General features: G+C 45.6%; 1 protein-coding gene across 22 annotated transcripts in view; it reads right to left on the bottom strand.

The window, feature by feature from the left end:
• Nucleotides 1-17,223, bottom strand: part of LOC113016628 (CLIP-associating protein 1-A-like) — a 57,125-nt gene that overhangs the window by 5,238 nt on the left and 34,664 nt on the right. For 5 of the 22 annotated variants that reach the window (XM_026159577.1, XM_026159582.1, XM_026159578.1 and 2 more), the window contains 22 exons: nt 15,278-15,373; nt 14,853-15,047; nt 14,336-14,440; nt 14,059-14,115; nt 12,772-12,869; nt 12,618-12,647; nt 12,043-12,290; nt 11,292-11,355; nt 11,023-11,025; nt 10,725-10,888; nt 10,134-10,356; nt 9,857-9,952; nt 5,562-5,714; nt 4,944-5,050; nt 4,248-4,370; nt 2,444-2,594; nt 2,020-2,257; nt 1,874-1,927; nt 1,574-1,776; nt 1,355-1,483; nt 1,064-1,270; nt 466-582 (listed from right to left, as the gene is read on the bottom strand). In XM_026159577.1, the coding sequence (XP_026015362.1) occupies nt 466-582; nt 1,064-1,270; nt 1,355-1,483; nt 1,574-1,776; nt 1,874-1,927; nt 2,020-2,257; nt 2,444-2,594; nt 4,248-4,370; nt 4,944-5,050; nt 5,562-5,714; nt 9,857-9,952; nt 10,134-10,356; nt 10,725-10,888; nt 11,023-11,025; nt 11,292-11,355; nt 12,043-12,290; nt 12,618-12,647; nt 12,772-12,869; nt 14,059-14,115; nt 14,336-14,440; nt 14,853-15,047; nt 15,278-15,373 (2,861 nt within the window). The remainder of the gene's footprint in view (nt 1-465; nt 583-1,063; nt 1,271-1,354; nt 1,484-1,573; nt 1,777-1,873; nt 1,928-2,019; nt 2,258-2,443; nt 2,595-4,247; nt 4,371-4,943; nt 5,051-5,561; nt 5,715-9,856; nt 9,953-10,133; nt 10,357-10,724; nt 10,889-11,022; nt 11,026-11,291; nt 11,356-12,042; nt 12,291-12,617; nt 12,648-12,771; nt 12,870-14,058; nt 14,116-14,335; nt 14,441-14,852; nt 15,048-15,277; nt 15,374-17,223) is intronic. The other 17 variants (XM_026159579.1, XM_026159584.1, XM_026159594.1 and 14 more) reach the window with 14 other exon arrangements.

The following is a 17,223-nucleotide window of genomic DNA, read 5'->3' as shown; positions in this document are numbered from 1 at the left end:
AAAGCTCACTGCTCTTTAAACACTATACTAAAGTTAAGTTATTGTAACAAAACTTGATTTATATGACAACATTCAAACAGGTAAACACAGTTTAGGTTAGTTCACAATTAAGAAAAAAAACACTGGGAAATTTATGAAAAAAAAATATAAAAATGCAAGAAAAATACTGTTAAACAGATAAATTTATGAGAAAGATTTACTAGAAAAAATTGTCAAAATTATGAAAAAAGAGCAAATATCTGTCAAAAATTGAATATTATTAAGAAAAAATTTAAAAATTAAAAGCTTTTGTCAAACTTACAAGAAAAAGATTTACTCACAAAAATAGTGAATTTAAAAGAGGGGAAAAACAGGCAAACTGCACGATTGCAAACGCCCTTTCACTGTACTTTTAAAGACTTAATATTTCTGCGGTGAATCGTCTCTACGTGTAGGATGCCGTTTCAGCTGTGTAGTCTGAAATACCTTGCTGCCGGTCAGCTGAGCCAGGTAAGGCTTCAGCTCCTCTCCGATCACAGAGTAGATGGCCACCAGGCAGAAGACGCTGGCCTTCCTCACGCTGCTCTCAGTGTTGTCGTAGCCCTGAAACAGCAGAAGGAGAGACTGATATCAACACAATTGAAACAAAGAAGAGTTTATCTCACCGATGACTGTGTGAATAATTTCTGGGATAAAGCTGATCATACGGCAGAGGAAATTAAAAAGATATTTCAATATGTGTCTAAATTCAGTCTTTTCAGGTACAACATGAAACACACGAGTGCTACTGACACTAGTTTTATTTCAGTATAAAAAACTGTCTAAAGGCAGTCTCGGTCTATTCGTGTGCTGCATGGTTATCTTACCTGTACAAGTCTCTGGATTTTAACCATATTGTATTCTTGTGTTTGTAATAACACAGTTTAACCATTTTTAAGTGTTTTCATTTACTCAAACATTAAATACATTTCAGTTCACACATCCTGCATCCTGAGCCCAAATGGTGGATACAAGTCCGTAACATGAGCTAATCTTGCGTGTTCATGAGCAGTTAAAGCATCTACAAATTTAAAGAATGAAAAACCTGCAGGAGTCCGGGGATGATGTCGGGCAGCAGCTGGTGCAGCGGCTCTCTGGTGATGCGTTCGATGGCCCTCGTCTGCATCTTGATGGCGGCCAGGTTGATGGGGTAGTCGGCCGTCTGCACGATGGGGCAGAGCACCTTGATGCACTGCTCGGGGTGGATGGAGCCCGCCAGCGTGGAGGCCGCCTCCTCGGCCGCCCGCACCACCTTCAAAAGAACAAAGGAGCGCCATGAGGGTCAGAATCACAGGAAGACCGGAGGAGTGGCCTCTGGTTTCTTTTTCATCCTCACCTCCTTGTGCGAGTCTTTGTGGGCCTCCAGCATCTTCATGATGGTGAGCTCAGCGTAGTTCTTGAAGCGGGCGGGCTGGTTCCTCAGAATCTCCTTTAGGACTCGCAGGGCGAGTGCCCGGATTGTGTGCTGGGACAGCGAGAGGAAACAAGTCACTCACAGGACATTTACAGCAGTGGGGAAAAAAAATCAAAAACAACGGAAGCCTCGCGTCCTCACGTCTTTGTCTCCCAGCGTTTCGAGCAGGAGCAGCAGCATGGTCTTAAAGTGCTCTTCCCACACCACCAAGCTGTCCTCCCGGGCCACCTTCAGCATCTCCAGCAGGGTCCCCCGGCGCTCCTCAGGGCCCCGCTCCCCTGCCTGGCCCTGGGAGAGCTCCTTCAGCAGCTCTCCGACCAGCTCCAGCTGCTCAGCAGCCCCGGCTGTAGGTGGAGGGGAAAGAGGTAGTTTTTAAAAAAAAGTGAGAACAAAGATCAAATAAATAATTTGTTCACCTCTGAGGTTTTCTGGTGAGTTTACCTGGGAAACCTTTGGGGTTCAGGATCTTGTTTTCCACACTTTCCTGCCGGCGGCCTGCAGAGTGGGACGGGAAAGACAGAAAAACTGAATCTTTACCGACGCAGCAGGACACACACTCCTGCACAGCTTTTGTCCTAAGGTCCCACCTTCTCGCAGCTGCTCCACAGCGTCCTCGTACAGCGCCTCCTTCAGCGCAGCTTTATCCATCGTACTGATGCCGTCCGTGTAGTTGTATGGGTTGTACTCTCTGAAGCGCGGGCCGGCGAAGGATCGAGGAGACGGCGTGTTCAGCAGAGAGGTCTTGTTGTCCAGGGCAGTGCGCCCGCCCTCCACTGCATCACCGCTGGGACGAGGTTCGGAGTCCGAGGAAGCCCCGCCTCCAGTCTAAGATTCAGTGACAGCGGAGCAGATGAGTTATTCTGGAGTCTTTACTCCAAAATAAAATAATCTTTTTTTTTTTCTTTTTGACCAAAAAAAAAAAAACAACCCAAAAAAAAATAATCTGTATTTGAATATGTTTAACAGTTATTTCAGTTATCTGCCCTCTGGTTCCTCCCTGTAACTCCTCACCATAACGCCATCCTTCTTGCCGTCCCGCCTCAGCGGTTCCACCAGGTCCTCCTGGCTGCGGAAGCTGAAGTTCTGGATGGCCTCGGTGACACCGCGCAGCGAGCTGTAGATCTCCTCGGAGTTCAGGTTCTCGCTGTCGTACTCCAGCATGCTGCAGCACGAGACAAGTCCAATGGGCATTTTAGACAGGATGTAGGCAACATCGTCAGGGGATCGTCACTTAAAGGGAGAGTTCATTGCTAAATCAGATTCACATGTTTTTCCTCTGGCCTGTAGAGCGTGTTATCCATATTTACCTGGAGCTGTAGAGGCGTCGGCCCCAGCACTAAATCGCCCTGAGCTGCTCCAAGCACCAAAAACACATTTGGAAAACTCAGCAGTAATGACTCCAGACCTGTTTGGGCTTTTTGGTTTTTTATATCCCCAAACACAGAGGTACTTTCATCCATTACATCATGTTTATCCAGGATCTTCAAAGCAGGATTTTCTTGTATGCAATTGGAATTTAATGCTATAAATATTTTTCTTTCCCTACAAACTAATAGTTGTCCCCATTTTACTTTGGTGGTCAGTTAATCCACTCGAGGTTTGAAGAAAACTGGTGTTTAGATCAGACTGTGCTGTGTTACTTTTTGTTTGTCTTGTAATAAATTTCTTAAGAAAAACTTTAAAGTTACAGTTTGTAAAAACTCACCACTAGATGTCAGTAGGCTGCAGAAACTGAGTTCTGTTTTCTTACCCCTGACATGTTCAGTGCGTAATTCTAGCTACAGTGGCCACTGTAGGACAAACAGCTCTGTCTGCTGATCATCTGTAGTGAGTGTAGGCTGTCAGTCAGCCTCAGCTGTCGATATGTGTCCACATCTATTAACTCTGGAGGAGGGTATAAAACTTGTGTGAAAGTAGTCCGATACGAGTCGATATAAAGGACATGTGAAACTTGTCTCTGTCTCCTGCTGCAGTTAGCTGCTGCTAGTAAAACTTTGAACTTTGAAGTGGAGCGTTAATGTTAACGCTGTCTGGCAGGTGTGAATGCCAGAGAGGCCGAAAAAGATGACTGGAAAGTTACTGAGGGCTTGTGTCTGTTTACAAGGAATGAGAACCTCGATCAGCGCAGGAGACGTGTGGGAACAGTCGATTAAATCAGAGGATCACTGCCCACATAACTGCTTCTAGAAGGACATTTAATCATCAATATATCCAAAGCATCAAAACAGTGGAGATGAATAAAGAGCACCACAGGTCAGAGGAAGAACGTGTGCCTCTGTCTTTGAGGTGGACTGTCCCTCTAAGAGACGGGTGGAAGTACAGAGGCTCTTCTTCTTAACAGCACCTATGATCCCTTTAATGTCAGCGACATGAAGCAGCTCCATTTTCATCTTGAAGATTGTGAATGACGACTGAGGGCATTTTCCTTGACATGGATCAAACACAAAAGCATCTGCGTGCCAAACAAATTAGTCAAATCTTGTACCAAGGGATGGTTTGTCCATGACCAGGAAACAGGAAGTGCAGAGCCGTGCATGTTGACGAGCGCACGCGGACAGATGAGAGACAGAAGGAAAGCCACCTTTCAGTCACCATGACGACAAAAAGAAAAACAGACACACGAAGCTGATGGAGGCACCGAGGCAGCAGAGGTGACGACAGACTGATGGAAGCTCGAGGTTTCACAGAGAACTCCAAAATATCTTTAAAAATAAGCTTAGAAATCCATTCATCACTACAGAGACAGATCCAACTGTTAAACTGTGAAACCCCGTACAGAGGAGGGAGGAGGAGGAGGGGGAGGAAGAAGGGTTACCTGGGTGAGTAAGCTCGCCGCAGGGCCTTGAGGGAGGAGTGGGCAGTGGGTGGAGGAAGAGGGGAGGGGAAGGGTGGAGGAGGGAACTTGGAGAGGCCGTCTGCGCTCCAACCCCACAGCCGACTGTGACCAGCCGGGGAGGAAGAGGTGGAGGAGGAGCCCGGAGAGAAGAAGAGATGTGAAAAGAGTGGAAGATAAGGAGAAGCAGTGCTCTCAGTCAGAGTTAGTACAGGCGGAGGGATCATTAGTATGACAGCTGTGAGGAAACCTGCTGATTGGCTGAGAGGAGAAAACGTCTTAAATCACACGAAGCTTCAGGAAGAGACGCACGGAGCCGAACATGAGCCTAAAATTCTGACGTTCATTTAAAACAAAGCATCAAACCGCAAGTTTAGACTTTGAGCTTTGGCTCTGATTTTGAGCTCTTCAATGGCTCCACAGTGGAGTGGTCAACATCTAAACTCTGTGGCGACCCCTCAGTGCAGCTTTACACTCCTCTGTTAACGAGCGAACAAAGAGAAGACACGGGGAAATACGCCCGCTGCGTTATAACCTGAGCTTCAAAATAAAAGTCTGGACGATGGCAGAAATGAAGGATGAACTGCTGAAGCCACAATTTTATCGGTGTGGATAAAATTATACACAGGAAACGTGGTTTGAATTTTAGGTGTGGCGATGGCGGGGCCGTTTCTGTACCTGGGGGAAAGGCCGCCGTGGGAGCAGTTTGTGGGGGAGGTCAGCGGGCTGCTGCGGCTGCTGGGCTGTCGCAGGGGCGTCCGACCTGCCGAGTTACTGGGAGACGCCTGCGGATCCATGAAACACAAGTGTCTGGATTTAATGTGAGAACATTCAGAAAGCCACAGCTGTGATGATGTAAGGATAAGAGGAACAGCACACATACAGAAACTACTATATTTATCAAAACAAGTGTGTTTGTGCATCTATACAACACAAACAACAAAAAAGCCTAAAACTCTTCTTTAAAATGATTATTTTGTCTAATCAATAATCTTAAAGTCAATTACAAACATCTACAGCCATGTGACATATTTATTGTTTGAGTTAAAGTCCTAAAGTGTGTTACGATATTAGTTATCAAGGTCAGGCTACGATGATTTATCAATATATTCTGGTATAGATCAATAAATAAAGGAATAAGACCTCCTGGAAATAAAATCTTTAAAAAAACATCCTGAAAGAATGTTGTTTAAATGAATCTGAATGCAAACATCTCCATATTTGAGCCTGTGTGTGTGTGTGTGTGTGTGTGTGTGTGTGTGTGTGTGTGTGTGTGTGTGTGTGTGTGTGTTTTACCATGCTGATGCCGCTGTTGGCACTGGCGTTCCTCAGGTGGTTGTGCAGCAGCTTTGTTGTCCCGTCCTGGAAGGTTTTGGGCAGAGCACCCAGCAGCATGGTGAACTCTGGAGTGTTCAGCTCAAAGAGGGCGATCAACACCACCTGGGCTGCCTGCACACACAAAGAAAACATGTTACACATCACTTTACTGACGTTTAATGACTGTCACTGCACTGATTTTGGCACTGAACATGAAGAAAAGCTTTCGCTCTGTTATAAAGGACAGCCAGAAGTAAATTAACCTGTTTGAAATAAAACAAAATATTGTTTTGCAGCATTTTATTGCAACAGTCAGCCGCACTGAAGCACCATGCAGACGTGAATGATACCAGATAATGCTGTAGTTCAAAATAAAAGCTTCCTGTTAGTCACAGGAATTTTACATGATGCTTCAGTTTCACTTTTTCCAAAATAAAAGCATCTAGCTATTCATTGCATGACGCTTAGGCTACGTTCACACTGCAGGCGAAAGCGAAACTTTTTTGACTCTATGCGACCCATATGCGTTCATGGCATGACAGTGTGAACAGCACAAATCCGATATTGTCAAATCCATCCTGGGTCACTTTCGTTAAAGAATTTATTCGTAAATCAGGGTGGAAAATAAGTATTTGGTCACCTCAAACAAGGAAAATCTCTGGCTCTCACAGACCTGTAACGTCTTCTGTAAGAAGCTTTTCTGTCCCCCACTCGTTACCTGTATGAATGGCACCTGTTTGAACTCATCATCTGTATAAAAGACACCTGTCCACAGCCTCAAACAGTCAGACTCCAAACTCCGCCATGGCCAAGACCAAAGAGCTTTCGAAGGACACCAGGAAAAGTATTGTAGACCTGCACCAGACTGGGAAGAGTGAATCTACAATAGGCAAGCAGCTTGGTGTGAAAAAAATCAACTGTGGGAGCAATCATCAGAAAATGGAAGACATACAAGACCACTGATAATCTCCCTCGATCTGGGGCTCCACGCAAGATCTCATCCCGTGGGGTCAAAATGATCATGAGAACGGTGAGCAAAGATCCCAGAACCACACGGGGGGACCTGGTGAATGACCTGCAGAGAGCTGGGACCAAAGTAACAAAGGTCACCATCAGTAACACACTACAACGGCAGGGAATCAAATCCCGCAGTGCCAGACGTGTTCCGCTGCTGAAGCCAGTGCATGTCCAGGCCCGTCTGAAGTTTGCCAGAGAGCACATGGATGATACAGCAGAGGATTGGGAGAATGTCATGTGGTCAGATGAAACCAAAGTAGAACTTTTTGGTATAAACTCAACTCGTCGTGTTTGGAGGAAAAAGAATACTGAGTTGCATCCCAAGAACACCATACCTACTGTGAAGCATGGGGGTGGAAACATCATGCTATGGGGCTGTTTTTCTGCCAAGGGGACAGGACGACTGATCCGTGTTAAGGACAGAATGAATGGGGCCATGTATCGTGAGATTTTGAGCCAAAACCTCCTTCCATCAGTGAGAACTTTGAAGATGAAACGAGGCGGGGTCTTCCAACATGACAATGATCCAAAACACACCGCCCGAGCAACAAAGGAGTGGCTCCGTAAGAAGCATTTGAAAGTCCTGGAGTGGCCTAGCCAGTCTCCAGACCTCAACCCCATAGAAAATCTGTGGCGGGAGTTGAAAGTCCGTGTTGCTCGGCGACAGCCCCAAAACATCACTGCTCTCGAGAAGATCTGCATGGAGGAATGGGCCAAAATACCAGCTACTGTGTGTGCAAACCTGGTAAAGACCTATAGTAAACGTTTGACCTCTGTTATTGCCAACAAAGGTTATGTTACAAAGTATTGAGTTGTATTTTTGTTATTGACCAAATACTTATTTTCCACCCTGATTTACGAATAAATTCTTTACAAATCCTACCATGTGAATTCATGGATCTTTTTTTCACATTCTGTCTCTCACAGTTGAAGTGTACCTCTGGTGCAAATTACTGACCTCTGTCATCATTTTAAGTGGGGGAACTTGCACAATCGGTGGCTGACTAAATACTTTTTTGCCCCACTGTATGTGGTACTGAATCCGATACATATCTGATGTTTTAGAAAGTGACTGCTGTTTGAACGGTCAAGTCGCATTAAATCCGTCTTTTATGTCAGTGACACAAGACAGACGCCAATTATCAGCACCGGAGAAGACATTGTGAACGCTTCCTGGCCATCCCGTGTAGATGTCAGTGAAACTGTTGGGAAGACAACGTTGGAGAAATGTGAACATTTTATTTGTGCTGTATAATCTGCAGATTCTGACAGAAATCAGCAACTATCCTTTGAAGCACCGCTCCTCTCTAAAACAGCAATAAGGATCATTATTAGGCCATATGTAAATAACAAAATAACTTTATAACTTAAAGCAAAATTGGGAAACGAAACAAACATCCGAAACAAGTCTTTATATTAACGGCCAACAGTCAAACAATACTGTTTGCTCTGAGTCTAAACAGAGCACGTTGTGTGTGACGTCGTCTTTTGTGCATGCGGGCCGCTTTGAGGGTTCACACTAGAGCGTGTTTGCTGTCACATTTTATTTGCAGTGTGAACAAGCAGACAAAAAAATCAGATTTGATCAAAAAATCGGAATTGAGCATTAAGACCTGCAGTGTGAAAGTAGCCTTAGATACTTCAGTGTTGTGGGACTTTTAAAGTAAAAGTCCCCAGTTAATTTTAGACCTTTAGACCTTCAGACCTTCAGAATAAAAGCCTTCAATTTCATGCACAAGTTTATCAGCATGCTTTAATGCCCAGACCTTTTTTTGTTTTTAAGTAAACCTGTTTACCTCCAACCTTTCAACAGTTAGTAACAGACAAAGTCCAGCAGTAACAAAAACCGTACCACAATTTCTCCACAAATTAAGACAGAGTGCTTTCAAAGATTAAATCCTCGCACAGAGAAATCAACTCTGAGTAAACATGGCTTCAGCAGTGTTCACTTATTATAACCCTGGCTTCCACTTTAAAGTGGACCTATTGTGCACCATATTTTAATTCTGGGCTTTGCATGATTTACAGTTCAAAATATTCTTTGTTTATTTTATTTTAGTTTGTCCACAATTAAGCCAGCTTTTTTCTGATTGGCTGCCCTTTGCAAACTCAAGGTTTGAACAGCAGGTGGATGGAACTTCTGTGACAAAAAAAACCCCAAAAACTGAGAGTTTGGAGCAATTTGACCTCTTGTTAAGTGCCAGGATTTATACATCGGGGAAACCAAACAACCTCTGGCGAAGCTGATGGCACAACACAGAAGAGCTACCTCATCAGGCCAGGACTCTGCAGTCTAGTCACACCTACAGGCCAGTGGACACTCTTTCAAGGATGAGGAAGTACACATCCTGGACAGGGAGGAACGCTGGTTTGAGCGAAGAGTCAAGGAGGCCATTAACGTGAAAAGGGAAAGACCATCTCTGAATCGAGGAGGGGGCCTAAGGGTACATCTGTCACCATCTTACAATGCTGTGATTGTAGCCATTCCCCAACTCTCTGTGAATGGTACTCATGGCCATTGGTCAGTGGTTGTTGATCAATGGTCATGAGAATTTGCATAATTACGATTAAGGAACTAACCTCCCAGCCCATTGTTCCTTCAGTGGGCTGGTTTCAGTCATTATGCAAATGTACTGTTTTTAAGATTGGGGAAACCTGCAGTCAGCTGAGACTGAAGAAGTCACTTCGATGAGTGACGAAACGTTTCTCTCACTGAAAACGCTGCGTCCAGAGGAACAGAATCAACTTTTGGAGATTTGTACAAAGACTGCGATTCTCTGAAACTTTGACCATTTTAATTGGAAGAGGAAAAAATATAACAAGAAAAATAAAAGTAATAGTTCTGTTAACATGCAGCATGTCAATTGAACTTGTTAAGCAAAAGCTAAACGAAGCATTTATCACTCAGTTTCCTTTCAAATGATTCGAATGTTTCATGTTTTACTGTAAAGGTTAAAGGTCAGATTCATGCCTGATAATAAGAGAAATATCATAATGGTCGGCAGAGTTAGTCTTAAAGCTGCACTCAGCTGCAGCATCTCATGCACACACCTCAGGTACACAGACACCTCTCCACCTTTTTCACTGTTTGCCAGCAGTTAGTGCTGAAAAGCATTCACAGAACCCGCTCACACTCTCAGGTTAATGTCCTCTGTACGCGGGCCTGAACAAACACGCTCACAGCAGCTTCCCGCTTCTTTGTGACCGGGTTAGACGAGGTTATTCACGCTGCGCATGCTCACTGGTAGAGGATCTACCTGCTTGCACCTCTCCTCCAGGTTGCCCTCCCCGGGCAGAGAGGCCACGGTGCTGGTTCGGCCTGAGAAATCCTCCCCTGCCCAGTTATGAAGGGTCTAAGGGTGAGGTGGGTGGAGGAAGGACCATTAAGGGGGAAAAATTTAAGACATGAAAAAAAAACAAAAAAACAGAACAAAAAAACTGAAAATATAAAAAAAATGAAACATTTAGAGGAATTTAAAGGGATGAAAAGGGGGGAGTGTTTTAAGGAAGACGGAGGCTGACATGCCCTCCTACCTTGCGGACATCGGAGCTCTTGGGCTCGGTGGTCCAGGTGATGATGCGGGAAACGGCGAGGCGTGTCTCGCTGGAGTTGACAAAGTCGGCCGGGTCCATCTGCCTGGCCAGAGCTTCGATGTAGCGCAGGATGGCCACCTTCACCTTCAGGTTGGGGGTCTGCGTCTGATCCACGATGAAGCGCATCAGGATGTTGAACTGCTGCTCGTATGGGAAGGACTCCCTGCATGGAGGCGGGAAGGAGGAGAGAAAAACATGGTCAGAACACGAGATGAAGTTACACCCTCTTTTTTATTGACAACAGCTGCTCTTGCTTCAGTGAGTTCACACAACATACTTTATATTATATTTCCACATATTCTAAAGTAATTTATAAACTTTAAAAAAAAAACATTTAGTGCAAAATATCTCCTGTGCTCCACCTGCAGGACCAAATTAAATAACAGGATCACTTTCCCCTTTACTAAAACTGTGACTCGTTGCTCTTTTGTGTTATTTCCTGCACAGAGTTTGGTTGATTGGAGTTTAATTTGCTGCAGGATAGAAGCATACAGGACTTTTCTTTAATGATGAAAAGGTTTCAGTCTTAACCTCGTGACATCCAGAGCCTTCTGGACTTTGGCCTGGACAGAGCCCAGCAGGTCGGCGCCCATCTTCTTCAGCAGCTGTGTGAGCAGGACGAAGAGCCAGTCCAACAGGTCGTCCCTGTGCAGCACGATGAAGTCCACCAGAGTCTCCAGGAACATGCTGAAGACCTGTCACAGAGTCAGGGGTGATGATGAGGAGGAGATGTTTGAGTGTTTGTCTGCACATGTTGGTCTGAGACGAGTACACACACAGTGAAATATGACAGCAGACAGTTCTCATGTGAGTGAGAGCAAACACTTACTCTCTGGTGTTTGTTAGAGTCCGCAGCAGCGAGGAGGCATGCAACAAGAAAACACACACTGTTAGTTTGTCCTGCTGTTAGTGACGACACGAGAGCAGTGAAATCAGCCACGACGCTCACGTCCCAGCTTCAGAGTCACAACAAACTCCCAGGTTTATCCCTCCGGCTCTCACTGTCCCCTCTCTCTCCACAGAAAGTGTGAACTGCTGCTTTCTGACGTCGGCTTTCACTTTTAATAAGAGTACGTGTGAAACATGCTGCCGTCTCACCTTGCTGTGAGGGTCCGCAAACATCCTGGTGAAGATCTCACAAAGCCTCTTCAGCTCCACACGACTGAAACAACAGGCACGGTTATTTTGTTGCCAACAGAAAGCTTTTATGTGCAGACAGAGTAAAGAAACAGGAAACATTACAGTTCTCTATTTTACTGTAGCTTCATTAGATAAACTCGACTTTGGGAGGAAGAGAAAATAGTGAGGTGAGAAGCACACTCATTTTCTCATATCCTTTTTTGTTTGTTTGTTTTAAACCAGAGGAGTCGCCCCCTTGCATAAATAAAAAAAGACCAGGGGTCATGAGAAACTTGTATCTAGTGATGGGTGTGGCTTTTTAGACTAGAATACATGTCCATCACTATATACAGTGTATAGCTACAACAGAGCAAGTTCGCTGGAGATCATCTCCTGAACCGCGCACAGTGCATTTCCAGTAGCTGAAACAGATCTGAACAGAAGTAGGAGTGTGCTGAAAACACAGCCTCTGGATCTCAGCCTGGACTGACCACTAAAATCTCTCTGCTTTAACCTTTCTGCTGACTGCCAGCATCAAGGTACAAGGTTGATTAGAAGTATACAAAGACTACAAGGTTTCTTTTATTAAACCCTTCTTTAACAAAACTCCTGACATTAAACTCATAACCCAGCATGTTTCTTATCCACCGCCCCTTTACATCAACCAAAAGTCCTCAAACCTGCAGAGGCGGAGCTTTTCAGACCTGTTTTCCACTGTTGGCACACCCACCTGAGCATCCTCTGGCTCTTGAGCAGGTTCTGCAGTCCCAGCAGTCCCTCCTTCCTCTCGGACCAGTTGGCGCTGGCACAGTGGTTCAGCACCTCCGCCACGTCCTCCGTCTGACGTAGGTAGTGCGGCGCCACGCCGCCGTTACGTGAGCTGTAGGAGCGCTCAGAGCAGGCGCTGGAGGCGTCGCTGTTGGCGTCGTCGTCTGAGTACATCCCCGGCGACTCGAACCGCCGCCTCACTGGCCTCCGCTACATCAGAGAGGAGATGAGAGAGGCTAAGTGTAAAGACGAGACTTCACAGGGTAAATGTACAGCTGTCAGAAGAAGTAGCATGCAGCTACACAGGCAGACTCATGGATGCTTCTGGTGTCATCGCATGAGATGGATGAGGTTACTTTGGGGTTTTTCCCCCCTCTCTTGTGAGTCCATATCAACATGCTGCTTTTAATGGAGCGATAAGCAACTTTTACCAAGCTAAAACAACTTGAAATAAAGCAAATCACTGCATCCATGTTTAAAACGTTAAAGTCAATGTGCACAGCTCATGCTCTGCATGCAGTCACAGGTGAGATCTACCTGTACCTTACTCCTCGAGTCTCCTAAGAGCTGAAATGTACAAAGTCCAGAGAGAAAGAGCAGAGAGGGCATTAACAGAGCTGAAAGAGCTGCGACAACATCTTTGATTCACATTTGTATTCACATTAAGGCAAAAACAGTTTTCTGTTCTCACCAGAGCATCGGCGACCGCAGCCTCGACTTCGGTGCCCGTGTTGAGGATCCTCATGGCATTGACTGAGGCAGAGATCCGAGCCTGATGGGACAGCCGGTCTGATGGGAGGAGGTCAGAGGAGGAGAAGCAGTTTGATTAGAGGCTTTAAAATCCACAGGCACGCCTCAATATTAAACAGAAACATCTCCTTCATGTAGAACTGATGATCAATAACAGTGACGTGAGTCTTGGTCCCGTTTTTGTGAATTCAGACAATTTAATGAGTTCAAATTACATGAGAAGAATTTGTGTTATTTACCTGTGCAGGTTGCAAATTTTTAAGTAACTGCTTTAAACCAGACCAAACCCACAGTGATGAGCAGAGAGGCTGTTTGAATGTAATATAATATAACACAAGTCCAGATCTGAGCAGCGAACAGCCTGTTTAATCAACTCAAATACAAAGAAACAAACTCCATAAACTGCATGAGAGAAATAAACTTCATGATGCTCTGCAAAAAAACAAAAACAAAACACCAAACTGAAGGAGAAGCAAAACTTTATCTTCAATATTTACAAGCGTGAACTCCTGTTTCCTGTAGCCGTTTCATAGCAACAGGTAGGGGTGTAACGATTCACCTGATCCATAGTCAGGTTAATTACAAAACATACGGGCAAGTATTTGCTTTATCACGGGCATGATCAGCTGATAATGAATTAAGTATTCCCAGTTTTCTCTTTACTTGAAGCATCTTTAGCTTTCACCATGCTAACAGCCCACCGACAGCCCAACTCATAATGATGAGTTTAATAAACAAAAACGAGGAACTTTGTTAGAGAATCTTGACTGTTTTTGTGAGTATGTTGTACTCTGGCACAGAGTATTCCACCTTAAAGCTGCACCAGCTTATATTTATCTGACAGATTTACTGGGTGGAGGCAGGAGACTGCGGACGTTTGCACCCTGATTCAGAACCGTTACACCCTTGGTAGCGATAAACATGACAAAGGCAGCTATGACTGTAAGGACCAGGCCAGACTGGTTTAGTACCGCCCCCTGTAGGTGAATGAGATGTACTGCTTTACATGCACCAGAGTGGGAAACTTCACTTAAGCATCTTTAAGGTTTATCTGTGGCTGGAGGCTACATCTGATTGCTCTGTAAAGGTTTCCAATATCTGACTGATTATTGATTACTTCCCACTCTGACCACAGGAGGCAGAGTCGACTTTGGCCATGCAGGGTGAGGCAGGAAGCTTTGAGCCGCTTTTGTTTTCGTTATCTGTTTAAATCTGCTCCACTGGTCACCTGAGTAGCACTCTGCAGAGGACAGGGCGCTGGTGGAACGGGAGTGACGGCGGGACGCTGAAGGAGGACGCAAAGTTAAGGAGAGACCAGGAGTGAGGATGTTATTTTACAGAGGAACTTAAAAGACAACAATTAGCTGCACTTTAAAGGATTACCAGCAGACACAACCTGGACAATTAGACAGAGAGCATGCAGATAAAAAAGCAGGAAAAGTAAGGATTTAGTCAGACAGACGTCTGAGATTGTCTCAGCCTTCAGTTTTTGATACCATACTCACCCAGGGGGGAGAAGCCCCGCGCCGGGCTGGTGTCGCGGCTGCTCTCGCGACTGGTTTCGCGGCTGCAGCCCTGACTCATGCTCGGTCGAGGGATGCGACTCCGGGCTGCAGAGGCGGACACACAGACAGACAGAGAGCGGTGCAGGGAAGAGAGGTTAGGCAGACATGACACACCTGAAGCCCAGCAGAGACGGTTAGTGAGTCAGGCAGGCGAGCGAGACAGAGACAGAGACAGAGAGGGGGGAGGCAGCAGGTGTTAGCATCAGGAAGACGAACCAGGAAGGTCTTTCGCCTCCAGTCGAGCGTGCAGGTCGACTCACATACAAGGAGTCCGATCTGCCAATTCTGACCGGCTTTACTGTTTCAGACAGCATCATATTTATACCAAGTTCTCAGATTTTTACTTTCAGTAATTCTTTTTCCACTTTTTAACTTGAACTTCTTCACAAATGCTCCCAAACCTGTGTTTTAAAAAAAATGCTTTCATTTTTAAATGTGTCTGTCTTCCCTCCCATACCCGTGCCTGATCTGGTGGGGCTGGTCTCTCGGCTGCAGCCCTGGCTGCGGTGACCTCGAGGTCGGCTCTTGTCGGTCAGGCTGGTGGAGGTGCTACCCGTGGCGGCGGCAGTGGCACCGGTGCCCATGGTGGGCCTGGGGATCCGGCCATAGGTGGAGCTCAGCAGACGCCCGGGAGAGCCTGACCGACTCCCAGCTGAAACACAGGAAGACATATTTCGGTGAACCAGTTCATATGTCTGTCACACCTTTGTTTAGGTTTCCAAATAAGTGGTAAGATTAGAAAAGTATGAAAAACAGTTACAAATCCATTTTTTAGTCACAGAAATGTTATTTAAGAAAAACGTTTATATTTTCTCTATGTATTTGAACAGACTGATATCTAAATTTGATCTATATCACTAAAAAAGCAGCAGAGTTACTCACGCTGGGACTGAGAGACGACTTTCCCTCGACTCCGGCCCCGTGTGTCTGTCACTGACGGACCGTTTCCTGAGCTTGTCCTCCTTGTTCGCACTCGACCTGCAGAGGCAGAGACGCAGGAAGACAAAAGCTCAAACACACTGAAGTCTTAAGACTGCTGTGACACTTCCTACATGTGTGCTTCATGCAGCAACAGAGGGACTGAGACTGAAGGGAGGAAAACCATACAGATCATCCTGAAGACCAGAGAAACACAGAGTCTGTCATCCATGAACACGAGCTTTAAATCCATAAAGACAGCAGACGGTAACATTAAAGGTGTTTTGGTGGGTAGCAGGGGTCACATGACAAGCATTTATTGGTCACTGAGAACAAATTGTTTCTCTAATGTCTCAGCTGCCAGATTCAAATGTGGAGACAGAAACAGATGGAGGAGATATAAAGACGCCACAACATTTACAGACTCGGAGAGGAATCTGTGCGTCATGCAGACGGAAGTCTCAACACGTCACCAACAACCTTTCATTCCGGGTTAACGAGCTGTAATGTGAGTGAACTGGTGCAAAGACTCAGGAACAATTACGTTATAAAGTTCACAGTAAAGGAGAGACACGTATACACACACATAGTAAATACAGCTGGCGTTGGTTGGGAGTCCCGCCTAACTCCATCTGGGTCACATGTCCTACATTTGGGTCCACTCAGCACCCCATCACCTCCTCCTCTCCTACATTAGGAGCTCTGCGTGTCTATGGGCTGCTTCTGTTTGATTCGTCTGCCTGATCAAATACGAGCAGAGACACATGACTGACTGCAGTCCTGCTTTTGTACATGTCTGTAGATGCAAGTGTGTCCTCTGCTTCCAGGAATCACTAGAAAGTCTGAGCAGCTGCTTCATGCACTGCAGAGAAAGCTTTTTTCCCCTAATCTGTGGATACAAACATCCTGAGCTCTGACATAGAACAACAGAGGCCATGTCGTAACAGCTGCACAAGCCAAGAAGTGGAAGAAAACAGAAAGCAGGACAGTTTTTCATGGTCTCCATGTTCGCTGATGGGCAGGTGTTACAGCCAGACGAGTGTCAGAGCCTGGGTGACAGAGACGGGGTGATAAAGCATCCACCAGTGCCCTCAGGAGGTCGGCACTGCTTCTGCTTTGGAGGCACAGCGAGGATCAGGAGACTCTTTTGTGTGTTTTTTTTCTGTTGTCTTTTCAAGTATACATCAATCACAACGTGTGCCCGGGAAGCCTTCAGCCACAGTGTGCATCTGCGTCACAGCCAGCGATGAAGTGCTTTCTTCATCAGTAACTAGGCCGGTCTCTCTGTTCGCTTTCTGTCAACACAGACTGTGGAAGTTTAACCATGGCCGAGGCCACAGAGACGCACGTTTGTGAAGTCTTCCAAAAAAAAAAGGCAGCAGGAAAATATCTGTAAGTCAGTTACTCACAGGCTGAAAGGTTAATGTGAACAGTAAAAGGAGCCACAACTGCACGTAAAGCTCAAACGATGGCTACAGCGAAGAGTTTTAGGTTTATTTGGTTTCAAACTAGACACAAAGAAGTGAATTCAGCCTGCTCTGCAGCTGAGGGCTGAGTTAAAGGAGCCACAACAGCCACAACATCACAGGCTGTTCCTCTTATTTCTGACAGATCTGACACCACCATGCAGGGATGTGAATTACAGGATGAAACCCTACCGACACCAGCACAGGAAGGTATTTTGTTTACTGACCACATGGAGAGCAGTTCAAGCCTCCACGTACTGACAGCCAGAGCGGGACTTCAGAGTCAGTGAAGTCTGAGCTGTTTGCAGGCCGACTAACAGAGGACTAACACTGCACTTCTCAGGACAGGAAACGCTGATTTTTTCATTCTAATGCTTTACATTTATCTACATGTCAAAACTACAGCTGAGGAGCAGAATCAGTTATTTACACAATCAGCTGACT

The sequence above is a fragment of the Astatotilapia calliptera genome, chromosome 23 (genome assembly GCF_900246225.1).
Source record: "Astatotilapia calliptera chromosome 23, fAstCal1.2, whole genome shotgun sequence".
NCBI classification, from domain to species: domain Eukaryota; kingdom Metazoa; phylum Chordata; class Actinopteri; order Cichliformes; family Cichlidae; genus Astatotilapia; species Astatotilapia calliptera.
The sequence above is the reverse complement of the archived record's forward strand: the minus strand, read 5'-3'. Positions and strand labels throughout refer to the sequence as shown.